Below are 17,052 nucleotides of genomic sequence, written 5' to 3'. Positions count from 1 at the left end.
AAATAATAAATATCTAACAATTTGCTGCCCTTTCATGACCCCTTTGCTGCATCTACCTCACTCTGCCTGTTAGAAGGGCCTAGATCACCATTGAAACATGTAGACAGCACCTATCAATTTAAATGCCCCGAGACAGGGAGACAGAATGAGCTCTTCTGCCCCCCTTCTCTCATTCTCTCTGCTCTGCTGGGTCCTTGACTCAGGGCAATGTCCATAATTTCCTGTTGATGCTCTCAACTTGTGCAGATTCTCCGTTCATTAACCACATCAACTGCTAGAAATACCTGCATGTGAATGTACCTGGTTCCTGGTGTTTTTGCACATTCATTAACTAACATGGGCCCGAGGATATAAATAAGTAGATGGCAAAGGTTGACTATCCGACCATATTTGTTCCCATTTGTTCCATCTGTACAACACCCAAAACAGTGATACCTCTGTGTCTTACATTTAGCAATAATGGTAACAGACAATCAAAGGCGATCAAAGTGAGTTTCCAAGTAGTTTGCTGGCAATTGAGACAGCAGCCTCTTTCATCGGTGCTGTTATAGTGGCAGCACATTCTTTGGCGATCACAAATGTTTCACTCAGCTATCATTTCTCCCCCCCCCTTTCTTTGTTGAAATGATAAAATTCTAGCATTTAGCAGAATGCCATCTTGCTTTCCGCAAAAGGTGGAGACTTAGTTCAACTTTGCTACTGAACTGCATAAGATTGCTAAATTAAAGAGCTTTCCAAATGCCATCTGATTAGGAAGTCTGCCTTTGACCTCAAGTGTTTCTAATATTTTGATTGTATCAATGGGATAAGCAACAAAAACTCTGTACTCAAGATACTGTATCTTCGAACGGCCCTGCTATGGATAGGCTGCTTTGATTTTATTACTTTTAATTTGGCTGACTCTTCTTTGAAATGTTATTCAGTGACAATACACGAAAGGTAAGTAAAATTTTATGTATGCAGCACGTTAACCACATTTGCCGCCATTTTATTTTTTTGTATTTTAAATTGTCATGAGAAACAAAATAAATTAACCTATTACTTCAGAGTTGCCAAAGCATGAAACAAAGCCCTATCCATTTATATTCCCAAAGTATGATTAAGACCATTTCCATTTTTGCTAGTTTGGGTAATATTTTTGGAAATATAGAAATGGGATGAATATATTTCATTCAGAAGCCATCAAAACATCAGCAGATAGAAATGTATCTTATACAATGAACACTTAGGATGGAGAAAAAGTCTGTATTATTTTTCATAACAGGGGTAGCCAACCCATTGCCCGCAGGCACCACAGCACCTGAAAAGGCCTTCAATGGTGCCCCCAAAAGATAGTACAGGATCTGAGCTTTCATTGTTTTAAAAAAGTAAGTCTCTAGCCTTCCTAGAAAGCAAGCAAAATGTGCAGGTACCCTTCTAAGGGACTTCTGTGAAATCAACCAGCCTGGCTGCTCCTGTCTGTCAGTGTTATTAGCAAATGAGTGAAGTCTGTGCTGTGATTGACAAGTGAGTTGTTTGGACAACAGGCAATAGGAATCCCTGGGGTCCTAAAGAACTGCTGTTTTGCCCTCCCTTTTAATGCACTTTTCTTACTTCTATCTGACTTTCTAGACCTTGGAATCTCCACAGTTTACTCTTCCTTTCCCTTTAGCAACCTCCATGCATCTGGCCTATGCTTGGTTTGCCTAAGATTAGGTAGTGCTTTGAAGGTATTTTCTGAAAATACTACTACACAATAGGTATGATGAATGTTAACTATTTCCCCTCCTTCTAAAAGGCTTAGGTATGTCTCCTGCTTTACAGGAGCTAAGGACCAGGGACCAGAGTTTATTCTAACCCTTTTTTCCTACAGCACAAGCAGCCAACACACTGCCTGCCCCTAAACATTTTGTAACCCATAGAAAGAACATGAAAGATTGGAGAGGCAATTATCATCCTTTGCCTTTGATCTTGAGCAGGAAGCCTCCTATTTTTCAAGTACCCCTCAAAAACCTACTCAAGGAAAGCTGATGGAGGAAAAAGAACATGTTCCATGGGAATCTATAACATGCTATCCACGCATGAGAATTTCAACCATACAAAGGGTCTACATCAATGCAGATGACATGAAGTCTCTTCTGAATCAAAACTGGCTAGTTGACACTGTAATTGAGGGATTCCTAATTACTAGAACAAATTTAGAAACTGTGACAAGTACAGATGTTGACGTGTGTGTCTTCAGCCCGTTTATTATGCAGTCCATGGAATTACAGGGATACACAACAAGTGTTCATAACTTTGGCACAAACTTGGATGTTGTGATGAAGGACATCTGGCTCATCCCCATCAACGTACACAGTTCTCACTGGGTACTAATGATTGTGTTCTTCAAGTGGAAAATTATTCTGTATCTTGATTCCAAACATGGCATCTCCACCAAGTACACCAACATGCTGCAAACATTTATAGAGATGCAGTCAGCTTCAGAGTGGATCATTCAAGCACCTCTTGACATACCAGTTCAAAAGGACTCTTCCAACTGTGGGGTGTTTGTATGTCTGTTTGCACATGTGTTGTGCAGTGGCTCTCCAATCCCCTTCCCAGTAGACATGGTCCCTGTACAGCAGTGGATTGCTACAGAACTGCTCGGCAAGAATGCATTACTTCCACAACCAAGTGCAACTCAGAGACAGCAGCAGAGAACAAAGAAACAAAGAAACCAGAAAGTCATGAACAATTTCAACACTCCTGTCTCAAGAAATGTGCCTAAAGAATCATTGTCTACAATTGCATTCTTATCTTCAGCAGTACAACAGTATTATAATTCATCTTGGTCATTGTGTTTAATGGGTAATCTGTGCAAGAAACCCAAGGAGGACACAATGATTCTCTGCCAGGGAGTCTGCCAGGACTGGTACCATCTGTCCTGCCTTGAGATCAATCAAGCTCCTCGTGGCATATTCAAATGTCCAAAGTGTTGTGACAAATGAAGAATCCATGCCACAGGCAAAAATGTTTTCCTCTATAACATGATCTTGTCTAATGTTATATGATTATTTTCAGTGTTGATAAATACTGTTCTCTACTTGAAATGATCTTGCACGCCTATCTGCACAAAAGAGTACATTTGTGTTCTATTTATTTTGCAAAATGTTTACAAAAATATTGGTTCAGTTGCTGCTATTTATATTATGTTACATTTATATCCTAATGTTGTTTTAGAATATATATATATATATATATATATTTACACATATTTGTATACATTGTTTTACTTCTTGCTATGTGTGTTTATTTTTTACTGGATTCATATTTTTCCGAAGAATATAGCTAATGATGCTATATGTTAAAATATCTTTAGAAGAATGAAAAATCATTACAGTATTTCAGAACTACTCTTTATAGTTATATTTATTTATTTGTGTCATCGTAGCCATACATAGAACAGGTGTGCTAAACCTTTTCTGGGTGGAGGAATGGATGCTTGCCCCACCACTTTGTAGGCCAGATAATGTCAGAGGGACTGACCTCAACCCTGACATCTGATTGCTTTGTTTTGTGATTTTGTTGATATACGCTGGTACAGTGGTGTGGCATTTTCGGCAAAGGAGGTGGTACAATTGTTGTTGTTGTTGTTGTTCCCCAATGTAAACAGCAGGTGCAGAGACTAAAGCCCCCATGTCAGGACCCCACTAGGGATCAGCTGCCCTGCACCTTCAATTTAGTGTTGCAAAGCTCATCGTGCAATTGTTTATTGCATGATTGGTATCTCATCTAGTTTGGCCCTCAGACTGGCAGTGGCTGTCCAAGGTCCTGTTCTCCAGCCTTCTTGCCTGACAGCCTTTTGACTGGAAAGTTCTTCTGCCTCCACCTCATGCACTCTGCCCAATGAGTGGGAGTCCCTCCCACAGGTTCCAGACTTTAATAACCTTGATTTTGAAAGTAGTTGTGTCAGAAACTCATTTCACAGAAAGCAAACTGGTAAGGTTTGGCCCAGAACTTGAATACAAGGCAGAGGTGGAGTCTGAGCCCAAGCACACAAGAGCACTTCTTCGAACCCAATTTTTTCCTGTGATAGCACATCTATTTCACAGAAGGCAAACTCTATTTCTCTCCCGCTTCTGCCAGCTGACTTGCCCCTCCAATCTCTCTCTCTCTCTCTCTCCCCAATTCACCAGCCATTCGCAACCTGGTAGCAGCACCAATAGTGCTGCTTAGTCGACCTACAAACAGTAAGAAAAGGTATTGCTGATCACCCCAGAGGTTCCTGGGTCATCCTGTGTTATCTCCCATTTCCCAACAAAAGGAGAGGCAGCAACATGTGCGGTTGGTGAATTTTGGTAGGTCTGGCTGATTGGGAAGTCGCCGTTCCAGGTTGTTTTACCTAAAAGCGTATTATAGCCCAGAATGGGTATCGGAACGTGGTTTGCGTGGAAGTTTTGTAATTTATTGCATGAATCCCATCGAGTCATGTTGGAGTGGTGAATTTGGTGGGTCTGGCTGATTGGGAAGTGCTGTTCCGGGCTGTTTTATGTAAGAGCATATTATAGCCAGGAACGGGTATCAGAACGTGGTTTGTGTGGAAGTTTTGTGACTTTTTGCATGAATCCCATCGAGTCATGTTGGACTGATGAATTTGGTGGGTCTGGCTGATTGGGAAGTCACCGTTCCGGACGGTTTTGCGTAAAAGTGTATTATAGCCCGGAATGGGTATCGGAATGTGGTTTGCATGGAAGTTTTGTGTCTTATTGTATGCATCCCATGTAGTCATGTGGGACTGGTGAAATTCAGAGGTCTGGCTTGCTGGGAAGTTGCCGTTCCGGGCTGTTTCATTCCGTTCCGGAGGGCATTTTGGTTGTTAAAGGGTTAATAAAAATCCTATCGGAATGGTTTTTGTTCCTAAATGTGTCTCTAACACATGTGTCTCTAACCAGTGTTTTTGGCATCAATTTCTTTTATAAAGGGCCCGTTCCGGCCTTTTCCGTTCCGTTTCGGCTTTTACACCATCCCAAATTAGTAAGGTCTCATTCGGCTTCATGAACCTTGGAGAGCCAGCTCACTCACCTCTCTGCTTCTTCTCTGGTCCTGCCCTGAACTCGGCTAGGCTGCTGCACAGTCTAGCCCCAAAAGCCTAGGCACACCCATCAGATGCACTAATAACACCCACCCACCTCTACAGGCTGGTTGAGCATTACAGGGGAGAGGAAAATGCTCTGCAGTGCCTAACAATACTGTCCTTCCCACCTTTTCTTCCTCGAATGGCAAACCCTTTGGTTTGCCAATTCCCTCCCCCAGCCATCAAGACTTGTGTTGACTTCATTCACACTTTTAACCCTTACATTTGCTGTGTTTGCATTTCCTTGGTAACTTTGCCCTGCCCCTCTCTTTGGATGCCTAGACTGTATTTCTAAAACCTCAACTGAAATTTTAAGTTACTGCAATGCTAGAAATGTGGGGACTGAAGAGAAATCTCACTGGGAGCGGAATTATCATTTGGGGGCCATTGTCATCATCCCCCCCCAATTGCTACACGCCTGACTGCATCGCTGTGCCTTTGGAATGAGTTCTTTGCTGAAAGTTTGGGTTTGTAGGGATTTTGGATAGGGATAGAGGGGGGAAATTGGTTTTACTGATTTTTTAAAACTTGTATGTTCCATTCAGCCACTTTAGTTGCTCATCTTTTGTATATCCTTTCAACCTAAAAGTTCCTTTTCCCAAGTCAATTGTTATACAACTTTGTACCAGAATGAAATGCTGGTGCAAAACCAACTTCCCACAGCCCTAGCAAGCAGCATCCAACATTTCACCATAATCACCACCTACAGTGGCTCTGCTAGCCCATGTACCTCATGCAACACCTGCTAACACAACATTTGCAGCTATGTTCTCATTGGCACCTGCTGATGAACATCAAGAATCTAGTGATGCAATGCCTACTGCATATGCACATTCCCCTATTAACAATTAAGTTCTGTGTTAGTTTTGTACTGGTATGTAACATTTATATAATGTACTGTTTAAACAGAGTTCAATATGAATCAATAAATACCTTTCACTAGGCAAGTAATTAGTCCCATAAAATACTATTAAATACAAGGTTATGACGTTTTGAAAGGAACCAGTATTGATCTCCATTTTCTATTTCTTTTTATCTTTTCTCACCTATTTCTTTTTTTAAAAAAAATATTAACTCCCATATGCCCAGGTGCACAAAAACTTATTTCACACTGCACAGTTTGTTTTGACACTGCACAAAATGTGTCTAGCTGCATGTTAGAATAAACCTTGCCAAGGAGTCCTTAAGAATTCACTGTATAGTTACAGTATACAATGTACAGTATACAGTGTACAGTATTACAATACAATGGTATACATGTCTACTCAGAAGTAAGTATCTTTGTGTTTAATGGGGCTTACCTCAGATAAGGGGGTACAGGATGGCAGCTTAGGCTTTGGTTTAGGGTCGGCATTGGGGAAAACAAATTCTTGTGCCTTTAACAGCTATATGGCAGGCAGAAATTCAACAAGCCAAGCCTTTTCTAGTATGGAAATACAATTATGAGAAAAGCTACACCATGACTACTCTAACTTTGTGAAATGCCATACCCCCTGCAGCAACCATTTTGTATTACACAACACTCCCATAGCAGCCATTTTGTGACTGGTGTCCCCAGTAAGTTTGAAATGTGCCCTCTGGTCCCAAAAGGTTGGCGTTCCCTGTTTTATAACATATTGCACATATTAAACATAGTTTCTTCAGATAGCAATAACTCATTACTGTGGAGAATAGGTTTCCATCATGCATACTAGCCCTGCTTACATAGAACTTGCCAATGATGCATGGGGAGGTAATCTGGCTTAGTGCTGGGTTCCTGTTTTGCACAACACTTCAAAGTCTCCTCTGGAAGCTGCAAAAGAGGACTTTGGCCATGCCACAACATTTTGGCCAAGCCCCACTTACCTGTATGACATCAAGTATAGGGCAGGTGGGCACGGCTTGCCATAAACAGCCTCGCAGGTCAACTGAGGAAGCCTCGTACGCCATGACTGGTCTGTGGGCTGGCAGTTCACCAAGCCTGGGCTAGATTAACAAGAATGCTGACCAGGTATTAGGGATGGGAGAGAATATCCGACAAAATCGAACCTGGTACTGTATCCTGACTGAATTCGCTAGTTCACTATCCCTTCGGAGCGGCATCGATCTCTTGTGGCTGTAACTGGCACAGATTTTGCAGCCGTGACTGCAATCGGCAAGATATTTTTTTTAATCCTCACCCTATTTTATGTAATTTTTTTCATAATTAAGATGTTGTGTAAACCACAGGATTTCCTCATCGGCTCTCAGGCCGGTGCCCCACCTGGCCGCCCCTTGGAGCAGGGCTCTTCTTATGTACTTATGCAAATTAGCCATGTCTCCAATTTTAACTCTGAAAAAAAGTGTGCCAGTGCTATCAGAAGATTTGGCACCAACTGAGGTGAAGCTAGCTTCAAGATCAACATGTATGGTTCTGTATATTTTTCAACATACATGCCATCCTAAATACAATTCAGTCAAACAGCAAAATGCTATGAAGGAAACCAAAGTTGCTTATTGTTTCTATTTCTCATCATACTATCCAACCTTTCTATTGTTTTTAACCTGTTCCCTTCAAGTTCTCAACTTCAGCTGTTCCCGCTTTCCTTTTAAGAGACAGAGGGCCAGTTTATATATTCAGAGAAAAGAAGTGATAAAGCTTTTCCTGTCCTGGGCCATACCAACTGCAGATGAGAGACAGTGAGAGAGCTATATATTTAAACACTCTTATGGGGCTGGGATCTCTCTGCATAGCATGTCAGGAAGAAGGCTATGCCAAACCTGTCTTCTTCCTCACCTGCTAATTTTACATGCATTTTATGAGGGGAGCATTCAAAACTGTAATTTGCCACCTATTGCTTCTAATGGTACCTTCCATAAAAAGCTTTACCTCCTGATTCTGCCAAATGTACAAAGTGGCCCAGAGCCTAAGATTGCTGTCAAAAAGCCAAGACCACTTGAACATCAACAGACCCATCTATCTGAAAATTGTCTTAAAACATTTCAACCAAATATGCCAGGGGGAGAAGAGAGAGAAAGAGCTAGAATGCGAGGAATTTCACTCTTTTTGGCTTAATTCAGGATGGACCTTCCTTGGTCCACAGAGATGGTATTGTGGGCAGACAGAAGTCTGTAATGAACAATATCATTACAGCAGGCGTCTGTTGTTCCCTTGAGGCACATTCCCAAGGAGCCATATTTTTGTAAGCTGCAAGTCTATCAAAACCAGCCAGCAAAACAATTTTTCTGTCTTGGGACCTCAATTTAGTCCTGGAGTGATTAACCTCTCATCCTTTTGAGCTTCTTCCTTCAATACTGCTATATTTTCTTTCCGTTAAAATTGCTTTCGGGCTCCATCAGCTTGCCTATAAGAATTTGTGAACTCAATTTTGTGTCCATGAAAGAAACTTATTTGTGATCTTTGAAAGGAGAAAAGTTCTCTGACCCCTGGAGTCCTACAGGAATAAAGTAGAAAACCCACTTTCACACTACCCAAGAGACTGCTTTCTACTCCTTGTCTTTCTGCCCAGATAATAACTTCCTAAGAAGGAAGAGGAAAATGGAGACTGTTGGAACATTTTACAAAAATCTCAGTTTCTAAAATATTTCTCTTCCTTTCTTTTTGCTTCTGTGAAATGACCTCTTGGCAACGTAGTCCATATGCTGTTTTGCAGAAGGTCAATTTTGGAAAATATGTTCAAGGGTCATTCTGTAAGATGGTGTATTCGTTCTTCCTTTGGAGACAACATCTCACATGTAATTGAAAATTGTGCAGAGTCAACCTTTAACTATATAGTCAAATTTTGACTACACCTACACAAATAATTGCTACCTTGTGAAGTTAGAAAACTACGGCATTCTCACCAACAGATTTTTTTCCCCATTATAGAAAAGAATTACGGGATTTTTTCTTCCTCTAGTACCTTTGTGAAACAGTGTTGAAGAATAAGCATCCTTTAACACTGTCTTTGCAAGGGACCTAGAAAAAGCTAAGACATCCAAAGATCCTATACGTTCAATATTATTTATTATTATGAGGGACTTAGACTACTGAAAAGCAGCAGCATCCATGACAAACTTCTGAAGCATGTTTTCATTCAATGAACATTAGAGATCCACCACGGAAAACAGAGAAAGGAACATCACTAGGAATACACATTGTACCACATCTTATGATATCCTGTCCAAAAGGATAAATGCATTCTTCCAATTGAGCAGCTAAACTTTCAAAGGATTCTAAAGCTAAAGCAGGCCAGGTTCCATATTCAAGAGCTGCTGCTATATAAAAAGTCCACACTGTCGAAAGCAACCCCTTCATTCTATTCCCTTTCCGGTTACAGCTGCTAGAAATAATGACTGCAGAATCCTTTTCAACAAAAGGTCATTTATGTCAATGGACACCACATAGAGGATCAGATCACCTGCGGTAATTGCAAATTAATGCTCTACTGCTAATGCATTAACTACACACTATTGATCTACAATTGAATCATACGGGCTGCTGTGAAGTGATTTTTACTTTAATATTTTTTGTGCTTTTATGGCATTTTCCATAATGCATTTTCTCTTTCAACTGGAGTTTTCTATAATTGTCTCCATTTTTAATTTCCTACAGTGAGATGACTTCTAAAAATGCATGTCTCTGCCTCAAAAGCCTTTTTTAAAAAATCTACCAAAGGGAAAGATGTAACTTGGTAGAGCACATACGTGAGAGAAAAGAGATATGTGAAAACAGATGAAAGCCTTATTTGTCAAATCAAAGATTTAGGGAAAAGAGCTCACTTTAAAAAGCAAAACATATGTTGCACTGGAATGCTACACTTTGTTAAAAATAAATAAATCTAAGGATTAATTTGCCTTTCATCAAATAAATATCGTAGATTTGGAGTGATTTATATACCAGGAATTGAATGTGTTTTAACACTGTTACCTTTGGGCTTTTTTCATATGCACATGGCAAAGCAAGTGGTGATTTTAAAATGTTTAAGCAATAACCATCCCCACAAAACCCATCATATCCCACTAATTAGAAAAAAACTAAGAATTAACTATGTTCAGAAAAAAGTCAGAGGTTAGGTTTTGTCTCACTCTCCACTTACATCACCACAGCAAATTCTTTAATTAAAATGTTCAATTTAAAACTGTTTAAATTAACTGCACTTGTATTTGTTCAGATGCTGACCTCCTGGTTATGTAAGACAGAAAAAAAGGCATATATAGAGGGAGGGGATCCCTAAAAAGAAAGCTAGAGATAAATTATTGAAGTTGAAACAGGTCCCGTAGAAACTCCAAGTCAATGGAGGTGAATCTGTTTCCACAAGACAAGCCACAATGAATCATGCTGTTCTCTATTCTCTTAGGCTTTTATTCACTGTGAAGTTTCAATTCTCACTAAATAATTTCTTATTTAAGACCGAAGACCATGTGCAGAACCATTTTTGCCTTGTATTTGAATTTGAAAAAATCCAAAGATAAAAATTAGTGTTTTTGCTTTTAAAAGAAGAAGGCTGTCTTTTGGTTCAGCCATGTTAGCCATTTACTAATGGCTAAAATAGCAACATAATGGGAAACCCCTTGCATACACAAACATCAATGATTGATAGACTACCTGCAGAGAAGAAGACTTAGTCACTATGTGGAGGAAAAGTTATTGAAAGAATCTGTGTCCTTATAAAAGTTGTGATATAGGAGGCTGTTCGATAAAGATTTTCAGCCAAAGTCCAGCTAAAATTAAGCACCTGTATTATCCCACTGGTATCATGGGAAAACTAAGCGTGAATTTAACTCTCTGTCTTTTAAAACAACGTGGCATGCAAATGTTTAACTTTTGGAGAAGTGACCTCCATGTTTATATCCCCCTAATATCAGTAAATTCCCCTATGGTAATGTCATTGTAACAAACAGAAATTACAGAAAACAACCATTGGTTCAACAGAACATGCATGAAGACATTTTCTGTGTGCTTGCCAGTGTAGCTTTGTTTTTTGTAGATGTCTAGGTTCTGCAGAAGTCCTCCTGCCAAGCCTTTCTGCTCATCATTTCTCTCCTCTAAAGAAAGGCTTGGGACTTGAAAAGTTTGGAAATGACTGGGAACACCATCATGTGATTAGGGATGTGCTAAAATTCCACCCAATTTGGATTTGGTACCAAATTTTCCATTAATTTGCTTATTCTCTATTGTAGATCAGATTTTTATGTACTGATTTTTTAAAAAATCCACCTCTAAACTATTGATATTAAGAATGATAATTTTATCAATATTTCATTTCATTTATCTATTTGTTGTTCTTATATGCCTTCAAGTTGATTACGACTTAAGGCAACCCTATGAATCAGCAACCTCCAGTAGCATCTGTCATGAACCACCCTGTTCAGATATTGTAAGTTCAGGTCTGTAGCTTCCTTTATAGAATCAATCCATCTCTTGTTTGGCCCTCCCCTGTTTCTACTCCCTGCTGTTTTTCCCAGCATTATTGCCTTTTCTAGTGAATCATGTCTTCTCATGATGTGTCCAAAGTATGATAACCTCAGTTTCATCATTTTAGCTTCTAGTGATAGTTCTGGTTTAATTTGTTCTAACACCCAATTATTGGGTTTTTTTGCAGTCCATGGTATCCGCAAAGCTCTCCTCCAACACCACATTTCAAACGAGTTGATTTTTCTCTTATCCGCTTTTTTCACTGTCCAACTTTCACATCCATACATAGAAATCGGGAATACCATGGTCTGAATGATCCTGAGTTTAGTGTTCAGTGATACATCTTTGTATTTGAGGATCTTTTCTAGTTCTCTCATAGCTTCTCTCCCCAGTCCTAGCCTTCTTCTGATTTCTTGACTATTGTCTCCATTTTGGTTAATGACCGCGCCAAGGGATTGATAATCCTTGACAAATTCAATGTCCTTGTTGTCACCTTTAAAGTTACATAAATCTTCTGTTGTCATTACTTTAGTAATATATTTTAGTACTTTAGCATGCATTTCAAATCATTACTGGTTTCTCCTGGTGGTATTTTGATTGGGTAACCTCCCTTGTATACTGTGGAAATGTTGTGGACATAATATATATCGAATTCAGCAAAGCTTTTGACAAAGTGCCCCATGATATTCTGATTAGCAAGCTAGCTAAATGTGGGCTGGATGGAACAACTATCAGGTGGATCCACAGTTGGCTCCAGAATCGTACTCAAAGAGTGTTTATCAATGGTTCCTTCTCAAACTGGGCAGAAGTAACGACTGGGGTACCTAGGCCCAGTGCTCTTAAACATTTTTATTAACGACTTGGATGAGGAGGTACAGCGCATGCTTATCAAATTTGCGGATGATACAAAATTGGGGGGCATAGCTAATACCGTGGAAGACAGAAAGATAATTCAAAGGGATCTTGATAGGCTGGAGCATTGGGCTGAAAACAACAGAATGAAATTCAACAGGGATAAATGCAAAGTTCTACACTTAGGAAAAAGAAACCAAATGCACAGTTATAAGATGGGGAATACTTGGCTCAGCAATACAACATGTGAGAAGGATCTTCGAATTGTCGTTGATCACAAGCTGAACATGAGCCAACAGTGTGATGTGGCTGCAAAAAAAGGCAAATGCTATATTAGGCTGCATTTACAGAAGTATAGTTTCCAAATCACATGAAGTATTAGTTCCCCTCTATTCAGCACTGGTTAGGCCTCATCTTGAGTACTGCATCCAGTTCTGGTCTCCGCACTTCAAGAACGATGCAGACAAACTGGAACAGGTTCAGAGGAGGGCAACAAGGATGATCAGAGGACTGGAAACAAAGCCCTATGAGGTGAGACTGAAAGAACTGGGCATGTTTAGCTTGGAGAAGAGAAGACTGAGGGGAGATATGATAGCACTCTTCAAGTACATGAAAGGTTGCCACACAGAGGAGGGCCGGGATCTCTTCATGATCGTCCCAGAGTGCAGGACATGGAATAATGGGCTCAAGTTGCAGGAAGCCAGATTTCAACTGAACATCAGGAAAAACTTCCTAACTGTTAGAGCCACACAACAATGGAACTAATTACTTAGAGAAGTAGTGGTCTCTCTGACACTGGAGGCATTCAAGAGGAAGCTAGACAGCAATCTGTCGGGAATGCTTTGATTTGGATTCCTGCATTGAGCAGGGGGTTGACTTGATGGCCTTATAGGCCCCTTCCAACTCTACTATTCTATGATTCTCTGATTCTTTGGAATTGGGATGTATATTGAAAGCTTCCAGTCTGTGGGCCATTGTTTAGTTTTCCATATTTTGTCAAAATTTGGACAGATTCAGTCTCATTAGCTTGTAACAACTCTATTGGTATGCCATCTGTTCCTGGTGATATATTTCAGTTCAAAATATCAGTATTTCCTATAATTTTCCTTTCAAAGTTATTAGTATTAATATCAATCTTTTCTCTGAGGGGAAAAAAACCTAGATTGGTAAAAGCAGAGGCTAGCAGACAAAGAATGAACTCGAATTGATATTGCCTGTTAGGTTGAGCTGGCACCGGCCAACAGAACCCATCCCTACACATGACACAGAAATCTGGACTTGGTTCACAGATTCCCAGCCATGTTAAAGCTGGTTGTGGTTACTCAATGATGGCAAGAATGTTGATATATTGGATTGGATCCAAATATGCCCGTCTTTGAATAGAAGAGTTCTTTCTATTAGTGAAAGTGACTCTCCTTTAGTGGGAACTTCTGTTGGATGAAGTGGGTAAAGTGAGTCAATTTTCACTGATTGCCCCTTTTTCCTGTGCCCCCCCACTATTTCAGAGAGTCCCTCACTCCTCCAGAATAATTTTTCATAAGGCACAACTATAAGAGGAAGGAGACATCAGTAAAAATCATTTCCCTTATCCACTCATGGGAGCAGCCCATGAGCAGAACTCTACTCATAGCGAGGGCTGCGGAGTCGGTACGCCAAACCTTCGACTCCGACTCCTCTATTTTTCTACTGTCCGACTCCGACTCCACCCAAAATTGCTTCCAACTCCACAGCCCTGGAAAGGGCTGTAAATGTCTTTTTAAATTGGAAGCTCTCATAGGAGCATTTTTATCGTTGCCTGAATATGCGCTGATCTTGGCATCACAGCATTTGTCTTCATCTGGGTCCTGTGTCATACACTGACACACAAAATGTCTTCCATCTTGAGTTATGGTGAAATGCTCAACTACAGCTGACTTCATGGGATGCTGCTTTGACATTTTGAATTTATATTTTAAAAAAAATTGTCAATCAAAATTTATTTTGAAGCCGGAGTTGGTACATTTCTACCGACTCCGACTCCACCCAAAATTGCTTTCAACTCCGACTCCACAGCCCTGCTCATAGTGAGTCTGGATCCAGCCCATTGTGTAAACGTCTTTGGGTCTTCATGGTTACATTTTAAAATATAACATTAGAGACAAGCATCAAAAAAAAAGAAAGAAAAAGGAGTAACAAACCTATTCACTTTTGCCTAACTATACATTAATAAACTAACCAAGACATCAATTTTTTAAGTCAAGTCAAAGTCCTTAAGCAAGTTGAGTACAAATGGAAGGAGCACTGCAATATATTTCAGTTAATATAACATTTTAATGGAAATCTTCAGAGACTCTGTGACAAATTGTAGAAAGCTATATATTCCTTTGGTTGAGGTTCAGTTCTAATTAGCAGTCATAAATGAAATCAATGGAACATTCCCCTGCTGATCATACTTTTCTGTTCTAGAGTCAGGAAGGCAAAATGGAGAAAAGAAAAGCTTTGCTTACAGTAAGTTCAGAAATGAAGGCTCAGGCATTAGCCATTTTTATTTAGACAGTCTTGTAGTACATAACTATACAAAATATTTATAAATGTCGCTATGGCTATAAAATTCTATTCACTAATATGCAAAAAAACCCTTGCAGTTTAAGAATGTACCTATACCCAACAGATATTTCTATCAAACTTTAAAAAGCAGGGAAATCGGGCAGCTATAGTGAATGTACCAGGGGAGCCGGAGACCACCTCTCTGAGATATTGTACTGCCCTTCACATTTGTCAAAATGCAAACACAGTTTGGGTTGGTCTTTCACAGTCCAATCCACTTGCTGTGTAGCTTGGAAGAATTTGGTAACATGAGCCTCTGAGCATATGGTGAGTGGTGGCAACACCTGCCATCTCCAAAGATGGAGAATTACATTTTTGTATGTTTGTTGGTGTTCTTCTAACTTTGCTTCTTTCCCGTGTTACTACTGATTCTACAGAGAATCTAACCTGGGAAATTATATTTCACTCATTATTCATTCTAGAAATGTGTCAAATTAATTTTTATTAATTTCAAAGCCTTTTTATTGGTCAATGTCACATGATGGTGAAGACAGCCTTTTGTGTTTCAAGCTGGAGGTTATGTTCTATTTCTATTTAGGGTGCAATTAATCCAGCTGTTGGGAAAAACAAACTTGGCCTGCCCAAGATGCTTGTTTTCAGCCTGCTATGCTTAAACCACTCCACTTAAGGAAAGGTGGGCATGGTCAATTAAAAACATAGAACACACCTAGAAATTTGCTAGAATACATTTCACCTCCTACTGATTTCTCTTGTGCAAATTGAGACACTCCTCATGTCCATTGGAGACTATTCTGCAGAATAGTCAGTGCCATTATTCCACAATTGTTTTTGGAGTTTTTTTAGTGTAAATTTTGCAAAGTGTTGCTGTACTTCACATATTCACAGAAGCAAAAGAAAATTATTTACTATGGGAAACTTCACTAAAATTGCAAAGTAAATCAAACATATTTAAAGTGACTATCTGAAGTATATCAACTGTCTTAATATTGTTGCTTCCTCTCTGCTAAAACAAGATCAGCACAGCACATCTTGTTTCTGTTATTTGGGCTGATTGCAGGTGTTGCCATCACTCACCATATGCTCAGAGACACATGTTACCTAATTCTTCCAAGCTACACAGGAAGTGGATTGGACTGTGAAAGACCAACCCAAATTGTGTTTGCACGTTTATAACATGGTAGAGCAGTACAACATTTCAGACAGGAGGTCAGGTCTCTTACTCCCCTGGTGCATTCAATATAGCTGCCCAATTTCCCTGCTTTTTAAAGTTTGATAGAAATATCTGTTGGCTATAGGTACGTTCTTAAACTGCAACGTTTTTTGCATATTAGTGAATTTCTCTGCTTTTTAATCCAGGAGGTAAAAAATGAGATGCTTATTGAGTTCAATGAGATTTAATCCCCTGCAATCGGATAGGTGAAACTCACAGTCCTCACAGTCCTCAGGAAATCATCAGTTAATTGAAATAATCATGCTAGCTTGAAAAATAAAATATTCTATTTATGTGAAATGGGAAAATTGTCTGTTGACAATGTACAGCTCCCTATATGTTTTGAAGTTGATCCTTGATGGAGTGCTAGAACCTAGACTTGAACTTTTTAAAATAATGAAGTAAGGATATAAATTAAATGGATTGAAAAAGCTACTAATCATGATAATTCCTAAAAATTAAAAAAAAACAAAGCAACCTCCCCCCCCCCAATATTACAGGTGGGCAAAATATTGTGTTTTCATTTACTGACAAAACAAAGTGCCCTAATGGAGAAAATTCTGAGTACAAAAATGGTCCATAGCTTTGTGCATGGTGACCTCTTTTGTTCCCATATAAAAACAAAAACAAACCCAGAATGTAGATAGTAGCATATCAGGGATAAAAGATTCTAACATCACTTTATGCCTGATGAACTAGGTTTTCTACATGCAAGGAGGATTTGGTTTTGGTGCTTTTTTACATGTTACGTTTTTTAAAAAAGATTATCCTCAGCGTGCATTCTGAAATGGTCCAATCCAGGACAGACTGTGTTATGTAATTTTGCTACTTGAAAAGGCAGATTATTTGTGTAGAGGCACTTTGTATGTATAGTATATTAGAGTTTTCACATTATTACAATAAAAAGTACAGTCTCTTATTCCATCCCCACCCATCCTCCTAGCAACCTTACCTTCCTCTGCCCTCATGTGC

The 17,052-nt window shown here is 39.5% G+C and overlaps 1 protein-coding gene across 4 annotated transcripts in view; it reads right to left on the bottom strand.

Annotated features, from left to right (window-relative positions):
* Positions 1-17,052, bottom strand: part of DPYD (dihydropyrimidine dehydrogenase) — an 829,935-nt gene that overhangs the window by 119,933 nt on the left and 692,950 nt on the right. The window contains exon 20 of one of the 4 annotated variants that reach the window (XM_061633710.1): positions 14,670-14,764. The exons of the other annotated variants lie outside the window; for them this stretch is intronic. Coding sequence (XP_061489694.1) covers positions 14,750-14,764 — 15 coding nt within the window. The 3' untranslated portion in view covers positions 14,670-14,749. Of the gene's footprint in view, positions 1-14,669; positions 14,765-17,052 lie in introns of those variants that run through there. 4 annotated transcript variants of the gene reach the window in all.

Source organism: Rhineura floridana, chromosome 6 (assembly GCF_030035675.1).
Source record: "Rhineura floridana isolate rRhiFlo1 chromosome 6, rRhiFlo1.hap2, whole genome shotgun sequence".
NCBI classification, from domain to species: Eukaryota; Metazoa; Chordata; class Lepidosauria; order Squamata; family Rhineuridae; genus Rhineura; species Rhineura floridana.
The sequence above is the reverse complement of the archived record's forward strand: the minus strand, read 5'-3'. Positions and strand labels throughout refer to the sequence as shown.